General features: G+C 41.0%; 2 protein-coding genes across 2 annotated transcripts; one reads left to right on the top strand and one right to left on the bottom strand.

Moving 5' to 3' along the window:
• Positions 1–70: 70 nt before the first annotated feature.
• LOC117482336 (potassium voltage-gated channel subfamily S member 3-like) lies at positions 71–1,165 on the bottom strand. Its single transcript, XM_034130438.1, has one exon. It carries the CDS (start codon positions 953–955, stop codon positions 224–226), a length of 732 nt encoding a protein of 243 aa, XP_033986329.1. The 5' UTR covers positions 956–1,165; the 3' UTR covers positions 71–223.
• A 5,504-nt stretch (positions 1,166–6,669) lies between these two features.
• On the top strand, positions 6,670–18,264 carry LOC117482334 (structural maintenance of chromosomes protein 2-like). Its single transcript, XM_034130436.1, is given in 26 exon segments — positions 6,670–6,995; positions 8,816–8,965; positions 9,064–9,186; positions 9,271–9,309; positions 9,411–9,521; positions 9,670–9,714; positions 9,823–10,056; positions 10,271–10,420; positions 10,561–10,585; positions 10,588–10,793; positions 11,028–11,187; positions 11,317–11,434; positions 11,826–11,964; positions 12,064–12,183; positions 12,269–12,473; positions 12,695–12,830; positions 13,112–13,236; positions 13,433–13,626; positions 13,714–13,857; positions 14,031–14,105; positions 15,548–15,667; positions 15,836–16,036; positions 16,126–16,242; positions 16,919–17,079; positions 17,205–17,352; positions 17,823–18,264. Coding segments are annotated over 26 exon segments (3,600 nt in total). The 5' UTR covers positions 6,670–6,827; the 3' UTR covers positions 18,009–18,264.
• Positions 18,265–19,237: the final 973 nt, after the last annotated feature.

The raw sequence follows: 19,237 nt of genomic DNA, 5'->3' as shown, positions 1-19,237 counted from the left end.
ATGTCTTGAATCAGCCTTAAATATTAGATAACTAAAAGCCAATGTGTGGATTTGAATTAGTTATCTTTAAAATTGTTGTTTTATTACATTTTTCTGCAATTGATCTTTTACTGTGTTTATGTATGCACCAAATACACTGCAAAATCCTTTGTTTACAGGCAATAAACCCGTTTCTGGTTCGTTAGCATTAGAGGTAAAATGCTGGTGCCCCCTGCTGGTCGTTTTAAAGAAACTGGAAGATAGCAAGGCACATGTTTAAGTAATACAGTGGGAAGAAATTCAGAACGGGGTTTTCAATCTCCCTCTCATTGTGATCCACTTGATTGAAGTCTGGCATGCTGTGGACGCACATGGCAACAATTGAGACAATGACCGCACTCAGGGATGCTACAGCCATCACTTTGGCTGAAGTAGAGTAGGCTGGATCCTCAAGTCGAATCCAGATATTCCTGCGAACATCAGCACACCAGGAGCCTTCAAACATTTCTATGTCATCCTTCAAAACTGACAGCTCCTCAATAGATGAGCCTGAACTTTGCAACTCATCACTTCTCTGATCCCAGCTCTTATCTTCAGCAAGCTGCATCAGTTCATAGAATTTGTTGCTGCAGCAGTAGTCCAGGTGGCGCTCCTTGATGCCCCAATACTCAATCTCTTGGACGAACGACACCACGCACAACCCTTCCACCAGATGGATTTTGCCTGTGAGGTAAAAGTTGATAACGTAGCAGAAGAAACGCGGATTGCGGTCAAAGTAGTACTCCATTTCCGAGGGAGTGAAGTCATCGCAGAGCTCCAGGACTGCTTCTTTGGAGCTGCAACACAGGAGGCGACCCAAACGTGTCTGTGGGAATCGATTCAGAACGCCGTGCTCCATTCGCTGTTTGAAACCACCAACATTGACATTAATAAAGCAATCATCGGGGCTGTTCGGATGAAGGATTTGTCCGTACATCCTGACCAAGATGTTAGGTGGCAGTCGGCTATTCTCGGTGACAATCTCAGGGGCTTAGCTGCCGGCAGACGAAGACAGTGTAACTAGAGAACCTTACACTTTCTTCTATGTCATTTGATCACATTGACGTATTACAGCAGAGCGTCAAGCATCAAGTTGCATCTGGGTTTCTGTTGCACCCTGTAATGGAAGGTTAAACATCACTTGGCATTTGAGTTACAAAAGATTAAAAGTTTCCAAAAAATAAAATACACTAGTTACACTTAAGTAGCATGACTTTATATGAAACCAATATCACTTTTGTGTTGTGTTACGAACGATAGCTTCAAATTGCAGTGAAATGGCAAACCAAGGTCAGATTTGGCGTTTCTGCAGCATTAAAAGTAGTTTCTAGACTCTAGAGAAAAAAAAAATCAACGGAGACATGAAAAGTTAAATAGTAAAGTGAAATAAAACTGGAAAGAAATTCAAGGAAATTGGATTTTACGTACAAAATAATAAAAAACGGTGCACAATAAAATACAAATAATGTCAACGGTTAAACAAGGGAGTTATTTAAAGTGTTTAACATCTCTGCACAAACTTAAAACTGGAGGAAATATAACAGCATTTCACCTGTCATGAGTTCCGATGCTGTCCTGCGGCTGCTTCACTTGGAGTCCGGTGTGACCGTGTTGTTCTCCGCCGTGTTGTGGTGGAGAGTACAGCGCAGAGCAGAAACGGGACATCGATCACAGCTGGCACATTATTCCTCACCATCAGGCTGTTTTACACTACTTGAAACTTGAATGTGTCATGTACTACCGGAATCCAGGGCGCGTCTGCTCATTTAAGGTGTGCCACATTTATCACTGTTAATATTTTATGATTATTTTGGCCGAGTGCTCACTTCATTCTTTGAGGGCTACCTCGTTTGTTTTCATTTTGTTGTGAATAGTTTCTAGGACATTTGGGGTTTGCTGTGCTGTGACATTTTGTCTTAAAAATTTGACACTTTTTTGTAAAATAAATGTAAAACTATTAGTTAACATCCGAGGCAGTACATTAATGGCAGTACATTCGATTTTTGCAAATCTAATGTGCAAAAGAAACAATCCCCACAGAGTAGCACTGTTTAGCACTTGTTTGCACTTTTGTTAGCACGTCTTCATGGCCTTCACCATTTGTCAGATAATTCATTTGAATATGTAAAATACATATACAAGTTGTACAATGTAAGAAAATTGCTCAAACTAATAAGAAAACCCCCATAAAACATTTGTCGTAACATTTCAAATGCTAGGGATAAAACAGTAACGCAAGTGTCATTTAAAAAATCATTGGGGCCCACACAAGATTGAGTGTTTATTACATTATTATACTGTATGTCAGCAATAAGATCCTCTTCTGCGAGGCACTCCAAATAAAGGAAATCATCTTAAATTTAGTTGAACAGAGGACGGAGTCAGATGAGAATAATTCAACCTTAAACAAGTACTGCTTTATGAAGTCTCGGCCTGCTACTCACTAATGCCGTTTGCTGACAGTAGATGGCAGAAGGAGATTGTATCAGAGGCAGGTCACCATGGGTCACTGACATCATGATACCTAACAGAAAGAGCCACTTCAGTGCAGTTCACACTGATGGAGCCATGGTTTTACATCAAATTCAGTAATTTTCTCTGATTTTAAGAACATTTTGCCTATGTAGACGTTTTTACCCCTTTTGTGCTAGTTAAAACAATTAATCTTCACGCTAAGAAATCATAATTGGACTTTATGTGCCAAAACAATGATGGCCTTTACATTTGCCAGTGTGCAAGTTTTTAGTCTTACATTCAAATGTTTTTTTAAATATTTGACCCGGACATTGATTGCATGGTAATCATAAGGGATGCTCTGATTTATTGACCTATATTCTCCTTGTTGACGGCCATCAGCCTATCGGCAAAGAAGGTGACATTCAGCGATGGCAGTGGCCGATTTGTATCTGTTGTCTTGCATCAATTTTGTCCTGGCTGTGACGCAAAAGGGCAACAGATGTTTAGGTTTCACAACAATAATTGCTTTTTTGCACTAGGTAAGTACTGAACATATCTTCTCATTCAGCAAGTAGTTGTATAGCAGGCTGTGTAGCAATACTTTTTTTCGAAATAGTAAAAAAAGTATATTTTTCATATGGAAGAAGGTACAAAAAAGGTTGTTTCAGAATGAATTTCAAAATAGTTCTAAAGGTCCGATTTACTTTAAAACAGTCCATTCATTCACATGACACGTAGTCAATATTTCCATTGTTTGTCATACTAAAATATATATTATAACAGTTTTAACAAAGTTACAAACTGCAAATATTAAAAACTTTGATCCAGTAGAGACTGTACTGTTGTCTCGAAAAGAACAACACGAGAAGTCTTTCAATGTCCCAAAACAACATGTGAGAACATTTCTCTAGCAGCTTTCAATAATTATGGCAGATGATGTTGATGTTGAGCTACAAACTCCACATATGGAGGTCGGTTGGGAGGGATGGGTAAACAAACATCAGATTTGAACACCTGTCGGCGCTGATGGTTTTCCTATTTAAAAAAATGTAAGATATACTATAACTTAACCAAATTGTTTAGTGCCTAAACTTATCCAAACCTTTGCTCTAGTGTTGTCACATCATAAAACTGAGTTATGCTTTTTCGTCAATTGCTTTGGTAGGCCCTAATTATGAAGGGGCCATTAGATTGGAAAGTGCCTCTGAGTGTCATTTTTGAGGGCCTCTTACCACTAGTTGATCCAGTAAAAGCTATTTCAAAGGCACGATCACACCTTGATGTGAGATCATCCAACAAAGCTGCAACATAATTATTTGATGAGGCAATGACGAGGTACATTTATGTACTTTTTTGCTTTGAAGTGGAAATGGTTGATAAATGGTTTAACATTTAATCAGTGAGGCACCTGGTGAATCTCAGTCAAAACATCCACCCATTACTTCCCCACATATTACAAATGAATTCTAACCCTTAAAAAAGTACAGTGCCTTTATCTTATTTATTTCTCCATTTGAAAGTCATTCAAGCTTTTTTCCTTATATAACCTATTCCTTGTCACTCTTTGCACATACAAACATTATAAATTCATATGTTTCACAACACTGGTAGATTGCCTCCATCTGGCAATCACCATAGTAAGGGATCATATATGCAGGTGTGCACATAACTTTTTGAGTGAGTTACTCAGATGAGTACCAGGAGACAGCGTTTGGTACTCACCCCACATGAAGCGTGGTGTTAATAAGTGCAGTTTTCCTCACTGTCCTCCTCAGTGTCTCCTTCACTGTCCTCTATTTACACTTCTTGCATGCTAGATGATGAAGATGATGAAGATGCACCTCCCTGTCTCTTTGTAAGCCTCCAATTTGCTTTCTCCAAAACTTGTTGCCAAAACTGTGAAGTCCTTGCATTTCCTGAGGCCAAGTTGAAGGATCAAATACTAAGAAATTATCACATGACTTGAAGTCATATCTGATTTCAGAGGTGGGAAGTAACAAAGTACACTTATTCAAGTACTGTACTTAGGTACAATTTAAGATACTTGTAGTTTACTTGAGTATTTCTATTTTATGCTACTTTGTACTTCTACTCCACTACAGTTCAGAGGTAAATCATGTACTTTTCTTCCACTACATTTATTTAATACCTTTAGTTACTTTACAGATGTGGATGAATGATGTGAAAATATAATCAAGTGTTAAATCAGACTTTAGTTCCACCTGGAGTAAATCCACAAGCTACCCTGCAGTATACAAAGTCATTCAAACTAATTTTTAAACACTTTAATGATCAATAATTATAAAACATATCATATACATTATTATGAAATGGACCAATCTGCAAAATGACTACTTTTACTGTCGCTACTTTAACTAGATTTTGATGATAATACTTTTCTAATTTTACTTGAGTAACACTTCTTCCACCTCTGTCTGATTTCAAACTCTTCCATTAACAGCCTGAGTAAGTTTGCAGCTGTGTGTTTTACTCCACTTTGTTGTAAATAAAACTGCAGCAGCTTGACCACAGAGCGTGAACGTTGTGATCAGCTGATTTTGCGCAGTTCTCCAGTGTGTGCGCGGGGCACAGAATGTGCACAGGGGAGTCTCCCACCGCAGCCAGTTGACGTAGTTTTGGTACAATTCTGTTGTACACACCGACGTTAACAGCAGCTCCGTCTGTGCACACGGCGACCAACTCTGTCGTCCAGTGACCTAAGCCTCTGCCTCCTGTGAAGCTTCACAGGTCCGTCGATTATGTCCTGCGCGGCACGGCCAGCACCCAGTTCAATCAGTCATAGAAAGTCTGAAGATTTTAGCAGGGAGCGAAACGGCAAAGTGGCTGCTTAATGTCTTTGTTTTTTTTGGACATGTCTAATAATTTACTCCACTGAGTATTGACAAGAAACATGTGTAGGCGAAATATGTGTTTTGTTTTGATGACCTATCAGGTACGCAAAGGCGCGTTGTGACCATAGACTGTATATATACTTGTGACACAATTGACGTTACGCTTTTCAGATTGTTGCCGCCATGCGTACCTGCGTACCAGTTATGTGCACCCCTGCATATATGTATGTATTGAGATTGAAAAGCCATTATTGTCTGTTGTGCATAATGTTCACAGAAAGCTTTTTCCACTGCAGACTTTCACATCCATTTTCTATCCAACATACTGTAAGACAGTATTCCAGTTCATGGTGTAACAGCTTTTAACCTGCAAACGTTTGTGAAAGACACTGAATTTAAGTCAAAGCCACTGTAAGTCACATGTATCCAGAACAATTGATAATTTAAAGTGGACCTATCATGCTATATTTGAATAATATAGTGTAGGACCATACCTATATAAGGCATATTTATACTTTTTTTTTTTCAAAATACCAAACAGATCATGCATTTTAGCCATGCCTCATTTTGCTCAATTTGACAATTTCTAGCTCTGTTTTTGCAAGGGCTGAGTCTGTGAGAACAGCACCATCTACTGGGCCGTAGTTGGGACACCCCTGGTTTATTCCATATTAAACCATATCTTTAAAACATTTGGGCCACAAAGAAGTAAAGGGTTTAGTTATACACTATAATACCCCCAGATTGTATTATTATATATAAAACTATGAAACATGCACTCAGGCATATTGAAACCAAAATTGACCGAAAATAAAATGTACAGGGATAGGAAAGAAGAATAACAAAAACAAAAATCTTTGAGGTCTGCTTAGACATGACTAATATATCAATCTGTGTTATACATTATGGTTATACACTGAAGACATAAAACATTTACTTTAATTAAATGTATTATGTCAACAGGCCCCACATAATTGTGTTAGGTTAGTTGAAAGCAATAGTATTCATTTGAACCTATTATTTTGTATTTAAACTTTGAGTGAAGTATGATATTTTGTTTCCTCTACCTGTGGTTCAGCTTACTACCTACAGATGGCGCCAAAACATTGCTACACAAGACACGGAGCAATTAGTAGCCTAAGATATGCTTGACGAAAATAAACTTAAATATAAATGTAGGTATGTTCTTGGCATATTATTTTTAGACTGCGAATCGGTCATATGAATGTATTGATTAATACATCGACAATGTCCACGAAGCGTGTAAAGATTATCTATTTATGTGTCGTCCCGTCCCCGGCACAGAGAGGACAGCCTAGCGGGTCCTCCTTACCTTCCGCCAAAATTCAAGTGAAAGGAGAGAGGAGCGAGTTTTCCTGTTGACGGTTGTAAACACTGGCCAATTTACCTAGTGCTTCAACTTTTAAGTTACCGATTTGGTTTTCAGAGAACCGCAAATCTTTCCTCCGGAGTGTGCGGGAAGAGGACTGAAGCCTCAAGATGCACATCAAGTCTATTATTCTTGAAGGATTCAAATCCTACGCACAGAGGACGGAGATCAACGGCTTTGACCCGCTGTTCAACGCCATCACAGGACTCAACGGCAGCGGAAAGTCCAACATCTTGGACTCTATTTGTTTCCTTTTGGGTATCACCAACCTCAGCCATGTAAGTGTGCTATCAGATTCAAAGTCCTGTGTTAAATGTTGCTGAGTCTTGGCCTTGTTGTAGAGTTTGGTTTGGCGGAAGTAGGATTTACTCTTAATTTCAAGCTACTGTACTTTGTCATATGTTCGGTAGATTGGTATATTATTAGAGAGTATTCTAGTGTATTCTGTTTATTTTATAACGTTCAGATGCTCCTCTGAATATAAGTATTATTTTACTATGTATATATTGTTTTTTTTAAATATTTGTGTATTGGTATTTTATTCTATTTTTTTTAATTAATTTTGTAATTCCTGTAGATTGACTGTTAAAATGCTGCTGTGACAAAATAATTTCCCAATTTGGGATAAATAAAGTATCTATCTAGTCCTCTATCTTTATTTCTGTGTTCCTAATTTTAAGACGTACATTGATTGAATTGATTGATTGATTGATTGATTGATTGATTGATTGAAAAGTTTATTAACAGCTTGTATATTGGGTACAGTACAGTACAGCTCAAAACATACAATTGTTAAGGGGATGCAGACCAGAGAAAGACTTTCGTCTTGTTTACATCAGGGTCCCCCATTTCCAATTCATCATATCATTTAAGACATATAAGACATATTTGACATACAGATGGCTTATTTACAATTTACATACAGGTGGTTTTTTACATACAGATGGCTTATTTACAATTTTCATTTTAGATTTCGTTCTAATACATCCTAACCGGACATTTAAGACATACCAAGTCTACAGATATACAGTTAGTAACAGAGTCTAAAATGCGAGTATATACATAGATGGGGGGGGGAAGCTGTCCATTGTACGACAGGTTGAGATTTGTACCATTACCGGGGCCAGTTTTGCAATGCTTTCCCCCGAAGGTGCTCTTTAAGAGAGGTTTTGAAGGTAAGTATAGTTTTTACTTTCCTTTACAGTTGTGGGAAGAGCGTTCCACCTTGATGTGGCATAATTGCGAAACGTGTATTCCCCCTTTTTTGTGCCAAATCTGGGTTTTACATGATTTGTGGAGCTCCCTCTGGTGTTATGATCATGGTATTCCTTGACCTTTGGGAAGAATTTTGACATGTACATGGGTACCATAGAGGTGTAGTGGATCTTGTAGACCAGGCCCATTGCAAGTAGCTGTACTCTGTCGTCTACTCTAAGCCATCCTAGGTTGTCAAAGTGGGCAGAGGTGAGGTGGGTTCTAGATGAAAGGTCAAGCAGTAGTCTGACCAGTTTATTTTGCGATGTTTGAAGTTTTATTTTTAGCGCCATGGAGGTGCTATGGTACCATGACGTGCAAGCATAGTCATAGTACCCTTGAATGAGTGCTCCTGCCAGAGTTTTCAGGGTGTTTTTGTTTACCAGAGAGGAGATCCGGTATAGGAATCTAGTTCTTTGATTGACTTTTTTTATTACATTGGATGCCATTTTGTCACAGGAGAGGTTTGCCTCAAGAATAGATCCTAGGTATGTAATTTCCTTCTTACTTGTGACAATAATGTCACCCACTGCAACTGAGAAGTCGTCGCACATCACGCAATTTGATCCATATAAAGGTTTAAAATAATAAATTAGGCTTTACAGCAAACATAAAACATATATTTGGGTAAAGACATAACTATGTGTAAATACAAAAATTCACAGATTAAGAACATACAAAAACTACAAATGTATACAAATAGTATGTATTGCATAGAAAAATCATATTGGTGTTTCTCCGTTTGCTTTTTAAATATTGATTTAAAAAGTAAGAATTACATTTTTTCTTTTTCTCTGTACTACTACAAAATCTCAATAATTCTTCTTTCATTTTCACTTGATAGGTGCGAGCCTCCAACCTCCAGGACTTGGTGTACAAGAACGGACAGGGTGGCATCACCAAGGCCACTGTGTCTATTACCTTTGACAACTCCAATAAAAGCCAGAGTCCTATGGGGTTCGAAACTCATGATGAGATCACCATCACCAGACAGGTTGGCAAACAAATGGATAAAAATGCTCTCTAATTGGTTAAACAAGGTTATTGGGTACAACTCCAACACTTAAACTTTGTCATAAATCTTCCTTTAAGGTGGTAATTGGTGGCAGGAACAAGTACCTCATCAATGGAGTCAATGCCAACAACACCAGGGTGCAGGACATGTTCTGCTCTGTTGGCCTCAATGTCAACAACCCACATTTTCTCATCATGCAGGTCAGTCTTGTGCAGCATGGTTGTGTTTGTACTTTGTAGCACTTCTACAGTATTTAATATCATGTGATGTTTCCAAAAATGTAGGGAAGGATCACCAAAGTTCTAAACATGAAGCCACCAGAGGTAAAGCATACACGCGTTGTCAACAATCTCACCATCTGCACTATTCCATACACTTTTCCTGCCTTTTTTCAACTCTTCCAATAACCCATTTTTGCTTTCAGATCCTTGCCATGATTGAAGAGGCAGCGGGAACCAGGATGTATGAATGCAAAAAGCTTAGCGCTCAGAAAACCATTGAGAAGAAGGAGGCCAAGCTGAAGGAGATTCAGACAGTATGTCAGAAACTAACACTTATTTTTAACCAATGTATCTCTGTTCATCCTGGGAAGCTGCTTCAATGTCAATTATGTACGGCTTGATGGCTGTAAATGAAAAAGCCTTTTTTTCCTAATCTTCTTTTCGTCTTTCTTTACTCTTAAGATTTTGAATGAGGAAATTACTCCAACCATGAACAAACTCCAAGAAGTAGGTTCACTGCAAAATCAATATGTACACATGTTGCATTATCTAAGAAACAATATGTTTTTAGTAACACAATTTCTTTCTTTTTTCGAACTCTTCCTCCCTCTGCAGGAGCGATCATCATACTTGGAGTACCAGAAGCTCATGCGTGAGATCCAGCACCTGTCCCGGCTCTACGTGGCCTGGCTGTTTGTGTGTGCCGAGGAAACAAAGGTGAAGTCAGCCGAGAATCTGAAGGTGATGCAGGACAACATCACCAAGATGCAAGCAAGCATGGCTGAGAATGAGAGCAAAGTCCAGGAGCTTTCCGCCCAGATTCATGAACTGCAGAAGAAAAAAGACCAGGTAGACTGAATGTATTTCCAACATTAGTCCCAAGTAGATTTGTTGAACTTGTGAATCCTTTCTCCTGAGTGACCCTCTTAGCTGTAATGAAAGAAGTGTTCAAAATGATCTGTAGCTCATCAAAATGCATTTTTTGTATTTGAATGTTTTGATCCAACCTTAATGCAGAAGAAGTGTCATTGCTTTGTATTTGATGTTTATGTGATGATTGTAGGAGATGAGTGAGGTATTGAAGACTCTGGAAGAGACTCTAGCTGACATGCAGCGTGTGGATGCAAAAGCTCAGAGTGCACTTGACATGAAAAAACAAAATGTCACAGATGAAACCAAGAAGAGGAAGGAACTTGTCAAGAGTATGGATGAGGTACTGGGACAATTCATATTTTGTATTTGCTCCTTTGAGTTGTTTTTTCTTTTAGCACATTGAAATCCCTTACAACAAAGGCTATCTGCAAAAGTGAAGGTTCCAGGATCTTGATCAGCTGTTGCTTCCCTCATCCTTAGGACAAGAATATGCTTGTGGTAAAAGAAAGGAGGTTTCTACATGGACGGAGCAGCTTAAGACGCTACAGGACGAGGGACAGAAGGATGGTGCAGCCCTGGAGGCAGCTGAGCAGCACTTCAGGGCGGTGTCCGCTGGCCTCTCCACCAATGAGGACGGAGAGGAGGCCACACTGGCCGGGCAGATGATGACCTGCAAGAATGACATGAGCAAAGCAGATACTGAGGCCAAGCAGGTGAGGAAGATAAACCTTATCATATCTCCTGGGGAAGTGATGTTTCATGTTTGATTTTCAAGGTTGTCTGTTTATATTTTACAGTACGTTTTTTAGTACAGACTTTTATGCTCATTAGCATGAATAATTCAGCACAGGCCAGCTGATTCTAAAACGGTTTGGTGTTGAGAAAGTACTTTATTCTTTTTCAGTTGATTTCTAAGATTGTTCAACTGTCTTGTTTGTTTCCTCCAGGCCCAGATGACCCTGAAGCATGCCCAGGCGGAGGTGAAGACCAAACAGGTGGAGGTGAAAAAGATGGACAGTGGCTACAAGAAGGACCAGGACAGCCTGCAGGCGCTCAGAAGCAACAGGGAGAAGCTCCAGGCTGAGCTAGCTAAACTCAACTATGAAGGTACTGTGTGATTGCGTGAAGAGCTGTGCATGCAGGCTACCCCTTCTACTCATGACAGCTAACACTCATTGTGTTTACATTTTTGCACTAACATTTGCTAACTGTGCTTTCATTTCTGCCTTCATGCAGAGGGGAAAGAGGAGAATCTGCTGGACAAAAGAAGGCAGCTGTCTAGAGATGTTGCTAAACTTAAAGAGACCTACGAGAGACTCATGTCTCGCTTCCCCAACTTGCGCTTCGACTACAAGTAAGGATTTGTCAGATGCATTTTCTTATCTATTTAAATGTACAATGTGTTTAAGAATATATATGTTCCTACTTTTGTTTCCCCCTGATAATAACCAATTTTAGGGCAAAATAATTATTCCCAAATGATTTATTAGCACTGACAAACTGTTACTGAGAAACTCAACTTTCGTGATGTTTTAAAGCAAATGCCTACAGTTTAATGAGATGACCAAACAAGATGATTCAATGCTTATTTTTATTATGTAAGAACACACTACTTTAAGAGGAACCCCTTACCAAAAATATGAGCAAATTCAAGTACTTGCCACATTCATGTAGCGTGGGCCCTGATAAGAGTTTGAGCTTTTAACGTTTATTAAGTATTTGATGTGTTTTCTGCTTCTCTATAGGGACCCAGAGCGAGGCTGGGACCGCAGCAAAGTGAAGGGGCTGCTAGCTAACCTGATCACCGTGCGGGACGTCTCCTACGCAACGGCACTGGAGGTGGTGGCAGGAGGACGGCTCTATAACATTATTGTTGACACAGAGGTATGTGTGTGTTAGTGGTTATGTTATTTCAGTGCAATACAGGTTTATATTATTTCATATTAACCTGAGTTGGTGTGTGTGTTTTTTGTCTTTTCCCAGGTGACAGGTAAAAAGCTGTTGGAGAAGGGGGAGCTGCAGCGGAGGTACACCATCATTCCCCTGAACAAGATCTCAGCCAAGACACTCAGCGACAGAGTGGTGAACGCCGCCAAGAGCCTGGTGAGAGACATGCACTCCACCTGCTTTTCAAATGGAATAAACATGACTACCCGTCCTAACTCGTCTTGTGTCCCCATTCTGTCAGGTCGGAAAGGACAACGTCCACACCGCCCTGTCCCTGGTGGGCTACGAGTCAGACCTGCGGAAGGCCATGGAGTACGTCTTCGGCTCCACTCTGGTGTGCAACTCCCTGGACGACGCTAAGAGAGTGGCTTTTGATAAGCAGGTGATGACCAAGACTGTCACTCTCGGAGGGGACATCTTCGACCCACAGGGAACTCTGAGTGGAGGTGAGAACAAGGCGGTGCCATATACTAGATAGTGCAGTTACGAAAAGTATCCTTGACATCTTAATGTTTTATGTATTACTTGCAGTCATGTTTGCTTTGGAACATCAGACCTGGAATAACAATTTTGGCTTGAATGACTCAGGCAAAATGGACAATTTTCTCATAAAACAGCGCAATGGACTTCCTCATGGACTCTTCCCCCTGCTTTTTTGCTCTTCCAGGCTCTCGCTCCCAGGCAGCGTCTGTTCTGACCTGCCTCCAGGAACTGAAGGAGGTTCGGGACAACTTGAATGAAAACGAGGCCCAGCTTCAGGATATTGAACGACAACTGGCCAGCCTGAAGGGAACTGCAGAGAAGTAAGCAGGCTCACATGACCATATGAAATTAGTCTGATTAGAGCTAGTAAAAAAATGAATCGACTCAGCTAAGCTACATCTTAATCCAGGCAGATAAGTTATGAAATGTAGAAACTGCGTCAATCTTTGAATGAGTTTGTTCACCAGATGGCGCTGACAACTGGATTTGTACACTTACATGGCGGAAACTTATCCAAGGCATCGTCTATCATGCGCTAAATAAATCCTGCAACTCAGGGCCATGTGTCGTCTGTTTTATTCACTGCCTGTTGTCCCTCCAGGTACCGACATCTGAAGCAGCAGTATGAGCTGAAGGTGGAGGAGGAGCAGATCCTGCAGACCAAGCTGCAGCAGAGCTCCTTCCACCAGCAGCAGGAGGAGCTGGAGCGGCTGCGCAAAGCCATCGGTAAGACTGCTAACATTTACACAAACACAGTTTAAAATAACTGAATACAACAAATATACTGTACACGGATATTCATTAGATCTGGGAAGGGTCTAATAGGAAACTAAAACAATACATAGATCCTGATTTAATGTCCTTTTGTTTCTTGCTTATCTTTGTGTTCCATTGTGTTTTTTGTCATTGTTTGCTCAAACAGAGGAGAGTGAGGAGACTCTGCGTGTCACCAAGGATGTTCAGAAACGGGCTGAAGAGAAGTACAAGGTGCTGGAGAACAAGATGAAGAATGCTGGGGCCGAGAGGGAGAAGGAGCTGAAAGCCGCTCAGCAGAACCTCAATGCTGCCAAAGCCAAAGCTGACGCCTTCAACAAGAAGCTGAAGCAGAAGCAGCAGGTCCAGTAGCTCTCTCCATGCCTTCTTTAACAGCTACGTGACAGTGAATCCATGCACTGACTCTTCTTCTCTTGCTGATGTGTGCAGGAGTCTGAGTCCGTGGCTCTGGAGCTGGAGGAGCTGCGCAGGGAGCAGGCTGGGTACGAGCAGCAGATCCAGGCTGTAGACGAAGCCACTAAGGCCATCCAGGAGCAGATAGACAGCATGGCCTGCACCGTGTCACAGAACAAGGTATTTCACATGTTCACTGGATTCATGTTCAGAAGAGTGATGAAGTCAAATGTCTATTTAGGTAACGGTTTATGATTACAATCCAATATGTAGTAAATAATTCATCAAGTAGGCACTCAACCAATCATGTCATGTCCTTTCCCTCTTGACCCTGATGTTCTGTTGCTGTGCAGGAGGCCGTGCGTAAGGCCCAGGAGGAGCTGGCCAGACAGAAGGAAGGGATCATGGCTCAGGACAAAGAGCTCAAGGTGATTGCACTGATTTTCCCTTAGTGCCTCATTTGAGAAGCTTCAAAGTGTTTCATTGGGAGACAGAATGTCTTTTTATTACAGTCTACAGTTTCAGTTTCCTCATAGATGTGAAACTTGAGCTTACATATAAGGTTTCCCTCCTCTAATGCCCCTTTCACACCAACGCAACTCCGGTTCAAGCTCCGTGCTGGAGCTTTTCTGGTTCAGAACCGGTTCTTCGGTTTAGCGCCAGCTCTTTTCACACCGCTCAGAGCCCGACTGGTGCTGCCGCTGCTGCGTCATGACGTCACAGTTTACGTCGCTGAGTTTCTCCCCAACGCCGGAGCTCACCTCACAACAACAACGGGCCGGGGACTGCGTTGCTTTTAATCATACGAAGCCAGATTAAATTAAATAACGACTTCTCCAACCTTATACTTTTCTCCAGAGTGCCGTGGTTCATTGTTTATTAATGTGTTTCAGCGGCATTTACCGACCGCTGCAGTGCTGGCCGGCTGCTCTTCCACGAGTGTATTCTCCCGTTAGCTCCGGGTTAGCTCACACGGCTCTAAAGTATTCACTGTCTGACTGTCACACAAGCAGCTGATACATATCCCCAGTTCCCCTTAAGTGAATGTGTGTCAGTCTGAATTGACGCTGTTTGGTGTCAGTCTGAATTGACGCTGTTTGGCATCACAACGCTGTTATGAAAGTTTCTCTGGTATAACATGGGTGATGTTAGCATAGCAACCGAAGCTAAACTGACTACTTGCTAAGCAGTTTTCTACAGGCACTTTTTACCGACGTATTTTTCATTATGATTCTACTTGTGATAGTCGGACATGACAACCTGTGCAGCCCATGTATTGATTCCATCCGATAGCTGCTATAATAACAAACAAAACGTCTGCCTGCTCTCCACAATGATCAATAACAGCGAACGGATGGTCAAAGTAAGGTACAAATAAACAGAATCACACGTTAGTGTTGCCTGACTTTATAAAGTGTGTTTTTTTTAACAAGTGTGTGGTTGCGTTCTAGTCACTTTGCTCAGCACTACTGCTTGTTACAACTTTTATTTGCCGTACTCGCCTTAAGTGTTAGCTCAGGTTAATCTCGCCCTCCTCCGACGTAAGCGTGACGTATGCGGTTCTTGCTTCTAGACGGACAACTTTTTGGTGCTCGAAACGAACCGGATTCCGGAGCTATGACGCTGCTCCGCTGCGGTGTGAACAGGAAAACCCGGTGCTTTTCAAGCACCAGCACCGAACCGGCCCTGAAACACCGTTGGTGTGAAAGGGGTATCAGTGCCTCATTTGAGAAGCTTCAAAGTGTTTCATTGGGAGACAGAATGTCTTTTTATTACAGTCTACAGTTTCAGTTTCCTCAGTCATCTTTTTCACTTTCTTAAATGTCTACTGCAACTTGTTTGATCATTTGTATCCAATTGATTGTTCCAGAGTAAGAGCTCAGAGGCCAATAAAATCAGAGAGCAGAACAACGAAGTCCAGCTGAAGATCAAGGAACAGGAACACAACATTAGCAAGCACCGCAAAGACAGCCAGGAAGCTGCTGACAAGGTACACACACACACACACACACACACACACACACACACACACACACACACACACACACACACACACACCACAGTATAATTCCATGATGGGGACCCTGAGTGTTTCATCTTGTCTTGTGTGATCAGTGTCCTCTTAACGTCTCACCCTCACCGTACGTTCTCCCTCCAGGTGACTCGGATGCTGGGGGAACACGACTGGATCCGGTCGGAGCGTCAGTTCTTCGGCCAGCCCAACACCTCGTATGACTTTAAGACCAACAACCCCAAAGAGGCGGGTCAGCGGCTGAAGAAGCTGGAGGAGACCACCAGCAAGCTGGAGAGAAACGTCAACAAGAGGGCTATGAACATGCTGAACGAGGCCGAGGAGAGGGTGGGGGGCAAACACTTCAGGATATTGTTACGTCAACAAATGCAAAAACGAAGGTCTTACATCTAACCGACACGTCTCCCCTCTTGCAGTACAATGACCTGATGAAGAAGAAGAGGATCGTGGAGAACGACAAAGCCAAAATCTTGCAGACGATCGAGGAGCTGGACCAGAAGAAGAACGAGGCTCTCAGCGTGGCATGGCAGAAGGTCTGCTCTCTTTTCTTCTTTTTCTACGGACCACAATATGGCTTTAGCTCACATTAATAACTCATTATTACCTGCCTTTCATTACCATTACTGATTGGATACCTGGGTAACATTTTATATATTTTAAACTGAAGTTCATAACTTGCAGTTTATAAACTCCTGAGACTAAAAAGGCTTTTGTTAATGCAACATAAAACAGAGTAGTCTTTTTAGATTTTAGATGTCGCTAGTGAGTCAAATCCTCAAAACCGTGGCTCGATAGTCAGAATGTGTCTGTCTGGGATATATCCTGCATCACTTAAATTGTTCCCCTTCATTTCCATTTCTTGCTCTTTCATTTGTCTTTTGATTTTGTGTATTAAGAGACAATAAACATGGGGGTGCCAGTTTCTTAGGTACACCTAGTTATTAGACTGCATTGTTACACAGCTTAGTTGGATACTCGATTCTAATTGGTCCACTGGACATTTCAGAGGTTATTAATTGCTGTACATTATACATCACTCTATGTTTTAGAATGAGTCATTCATATCTGAAACTTAACAGTGTTATTGTTGTTTTGAATCATGTTGACGTTTACACTCTCACTGCTAAATCCCACTTTTTCCCGCCTCACTGTTTTTGCTGTTAGATATATATTTCTACCGTCATTTGAAATGTTCCCCTTCCTTTGCAGGTAAACAAGGACTTTGGCTCTATTTTCTCCACCCTGCTGCCGGGGGCCACTGCTAAGCTGGCTCCTGCCCAGAGCGGGGGGGTCTTGGAAGGTCTTGAGTTCAAAGTGGCCTTGGGCAAAACCTGGAAGGAAAACCTCACCGAGCTCAGCGGGGGGCAAAGGTCAGCAACAGTTCTCTAATGCAGTCACAATTCAAGTATCTATTAAAGTATTACAGGTATGGATATAAAGGGTTCCATGGTGAAAAGGAAGTCACTTTTTGAGTAATGGCCCACTCTGTTTTCAGATCTCTGGTGGCGCTGTCTCTCATCCTGGCCATGCTGCTGTTCAAACCGGCTCCCATCTACATCTTAGACGAGGTGGACGCTGCCCTGGATCTCTCACACACACAGAACATCGGGCAGATGCTGCAATCACATTTTAGACACTCACAGGTAAACACAACAAATATGAATTTCCAACAACCTCTGAATACAGTTAAGCAAATGATATTGTGCTTCACAACCTGTTAAAGCATTACAGTAAATAGTGTGTTGGTTGGTTCTTGATAATAATATGTTTATTTATTATAGCACCTTTCACAGAGTGCTTCACAAGTAAGAACCAAAGTTAAAATTGAGACGACAGAAACATGAATACAATAACCACATGAGGCAGAAATGTAAGGTCAACATAAAAACAAAACAGACCACGTGGACTCCTGAAAGGAACAAACATAACAGAACACATCACACACATTTCAAATAGAAATAAAAGCCAATGTGAAAAGGTAGGTCTTCAGTAGTTTAAAAAAAAAAAGCTTCTACAGAGACTGCACAGCGGATGTCTATAGGAAGCGAGTTCCACAGTGTTGGAGCCAATACAATCGACAATAATCTGATGATTGTACATTTTCTCCCTGCAGTTTGTGGTGGTGTCCCTAAAGGACGGCATGTTTACCAACGCCAACGTCCTCTTCAAGACTAAGTTTGTTGACGGCATGTCTGCAGTTTCTCGCACTGCGCTCAGCCAGAATGACGTCAGCCTTCCCCAGAAAGCACAAGACAAGGTGCGCCAAAAGGACAAGAGGAACAAACCGCTCATCAGCTAATCATGGCACTGAAATATCTGAACATATTCTTCTTCAGAAGCCCAATCACTTAACAATGTATCTGCCAATGACTGTATACCATTTCCTCTGCCACGCATTTCTCTCCTAATCTTAAGAGTTGTTTATATGACTGTTTGTGGCTTGTACTGTAAATGTCCTGTCTCCTCTGTTTCATACCCTTCTGCTACACATTATCAGTTTTATATGCAGCTGAACGTCCATATTTTTTACTAAATAAAGCAGGTCAAATACTTAAGACTGTTTTTGTTTTTTACATTGCCATGTCTTAAATCAGCCTTAAATATTAGATAACTAAAAGCCAATGTGTGGATTTGAATTAGTTATCTTTAAAATTGTTCATTGTTTTATTACATTTTTCTGCAATTGATCTTTTACTGTGTTTATGTATGCACCAAATACAGAGGCAAAATCCTTTGTTTACAGGCAATAAACCCGTTTCTGGTTAGTTAGCATTAGAGGTAAAATGCTGGTGCCCCCTGCTGGTCGTTTTAAAGAAACTGGAAGATAGCAAGGCACATGTTTAACTGATACCATGGTTGCGTTCGAATACTCCAAAAAAACAGCTCCTAAGTTCTAACCCTATCGTCTATTCCTTGACCTCGGAGTGAAACGTCATGGGGTTAAGGGATAGTGGATAGGAGAATTCAAAAGGATTTAGGAGAAGAGACTGCGGCACTTTAGAGAATCCGACTGCACTTTCACTATCCGACGTGTTTATGATGCGCCAGCAGAGGTCATAAATGTGCGCCTGCTGCTGTGGGGAAACTATGGAAACTACAGTTTTCTATACAGCGGACTACAACATGGATGTTTAATAAGAACGAGGGACTACTGTAAACTCATCTAGAGACTCTGCACCGTGCTCTGATGCTGTTTTATGCTTTATGAATGGGGACAACAGAGAAACATATTCTTCATGACCAAAGTTGGAATTGAAATAAAAAAGGAAAGTGAAACTGTCACCCTCTCCCTCCGGTCCACATTAATACAAATGATCCCAATACGTATGATTGTATGAAAAGATCTTAAAATCAATACAAATGTATTTATTATAACGGTTAGTCCTTAACATCTATCACTGTGTATATCACCATTCAAACATCTTTTAAAAGTTGAACAAACCCCACACAGCTCAGTAAAGACTGTGAAATGTTGACTTTATTTGATCATTTCAGTAAAAACTAACGTTCATATTTCTCTTTTTGATT

This window comes from Trematomus bernacchii, unplaced genomic scaffold (genome assembly GCF_902827165.1).
Source record: "Trematomus bernacchii unplaced genomic scaffold, fTreBer1.1, whole genome shotgun sequence".
Classification (NCBI taxonomy): Eukaryota; Metazoa; Chordata; class Actinopteri; order Perciformes; family Nototheniidae; genus Trematomus; species Trematomus bernacchii.
This window is presented reverse-complemented; position numbering and strand designations above follow the sequence as displayed.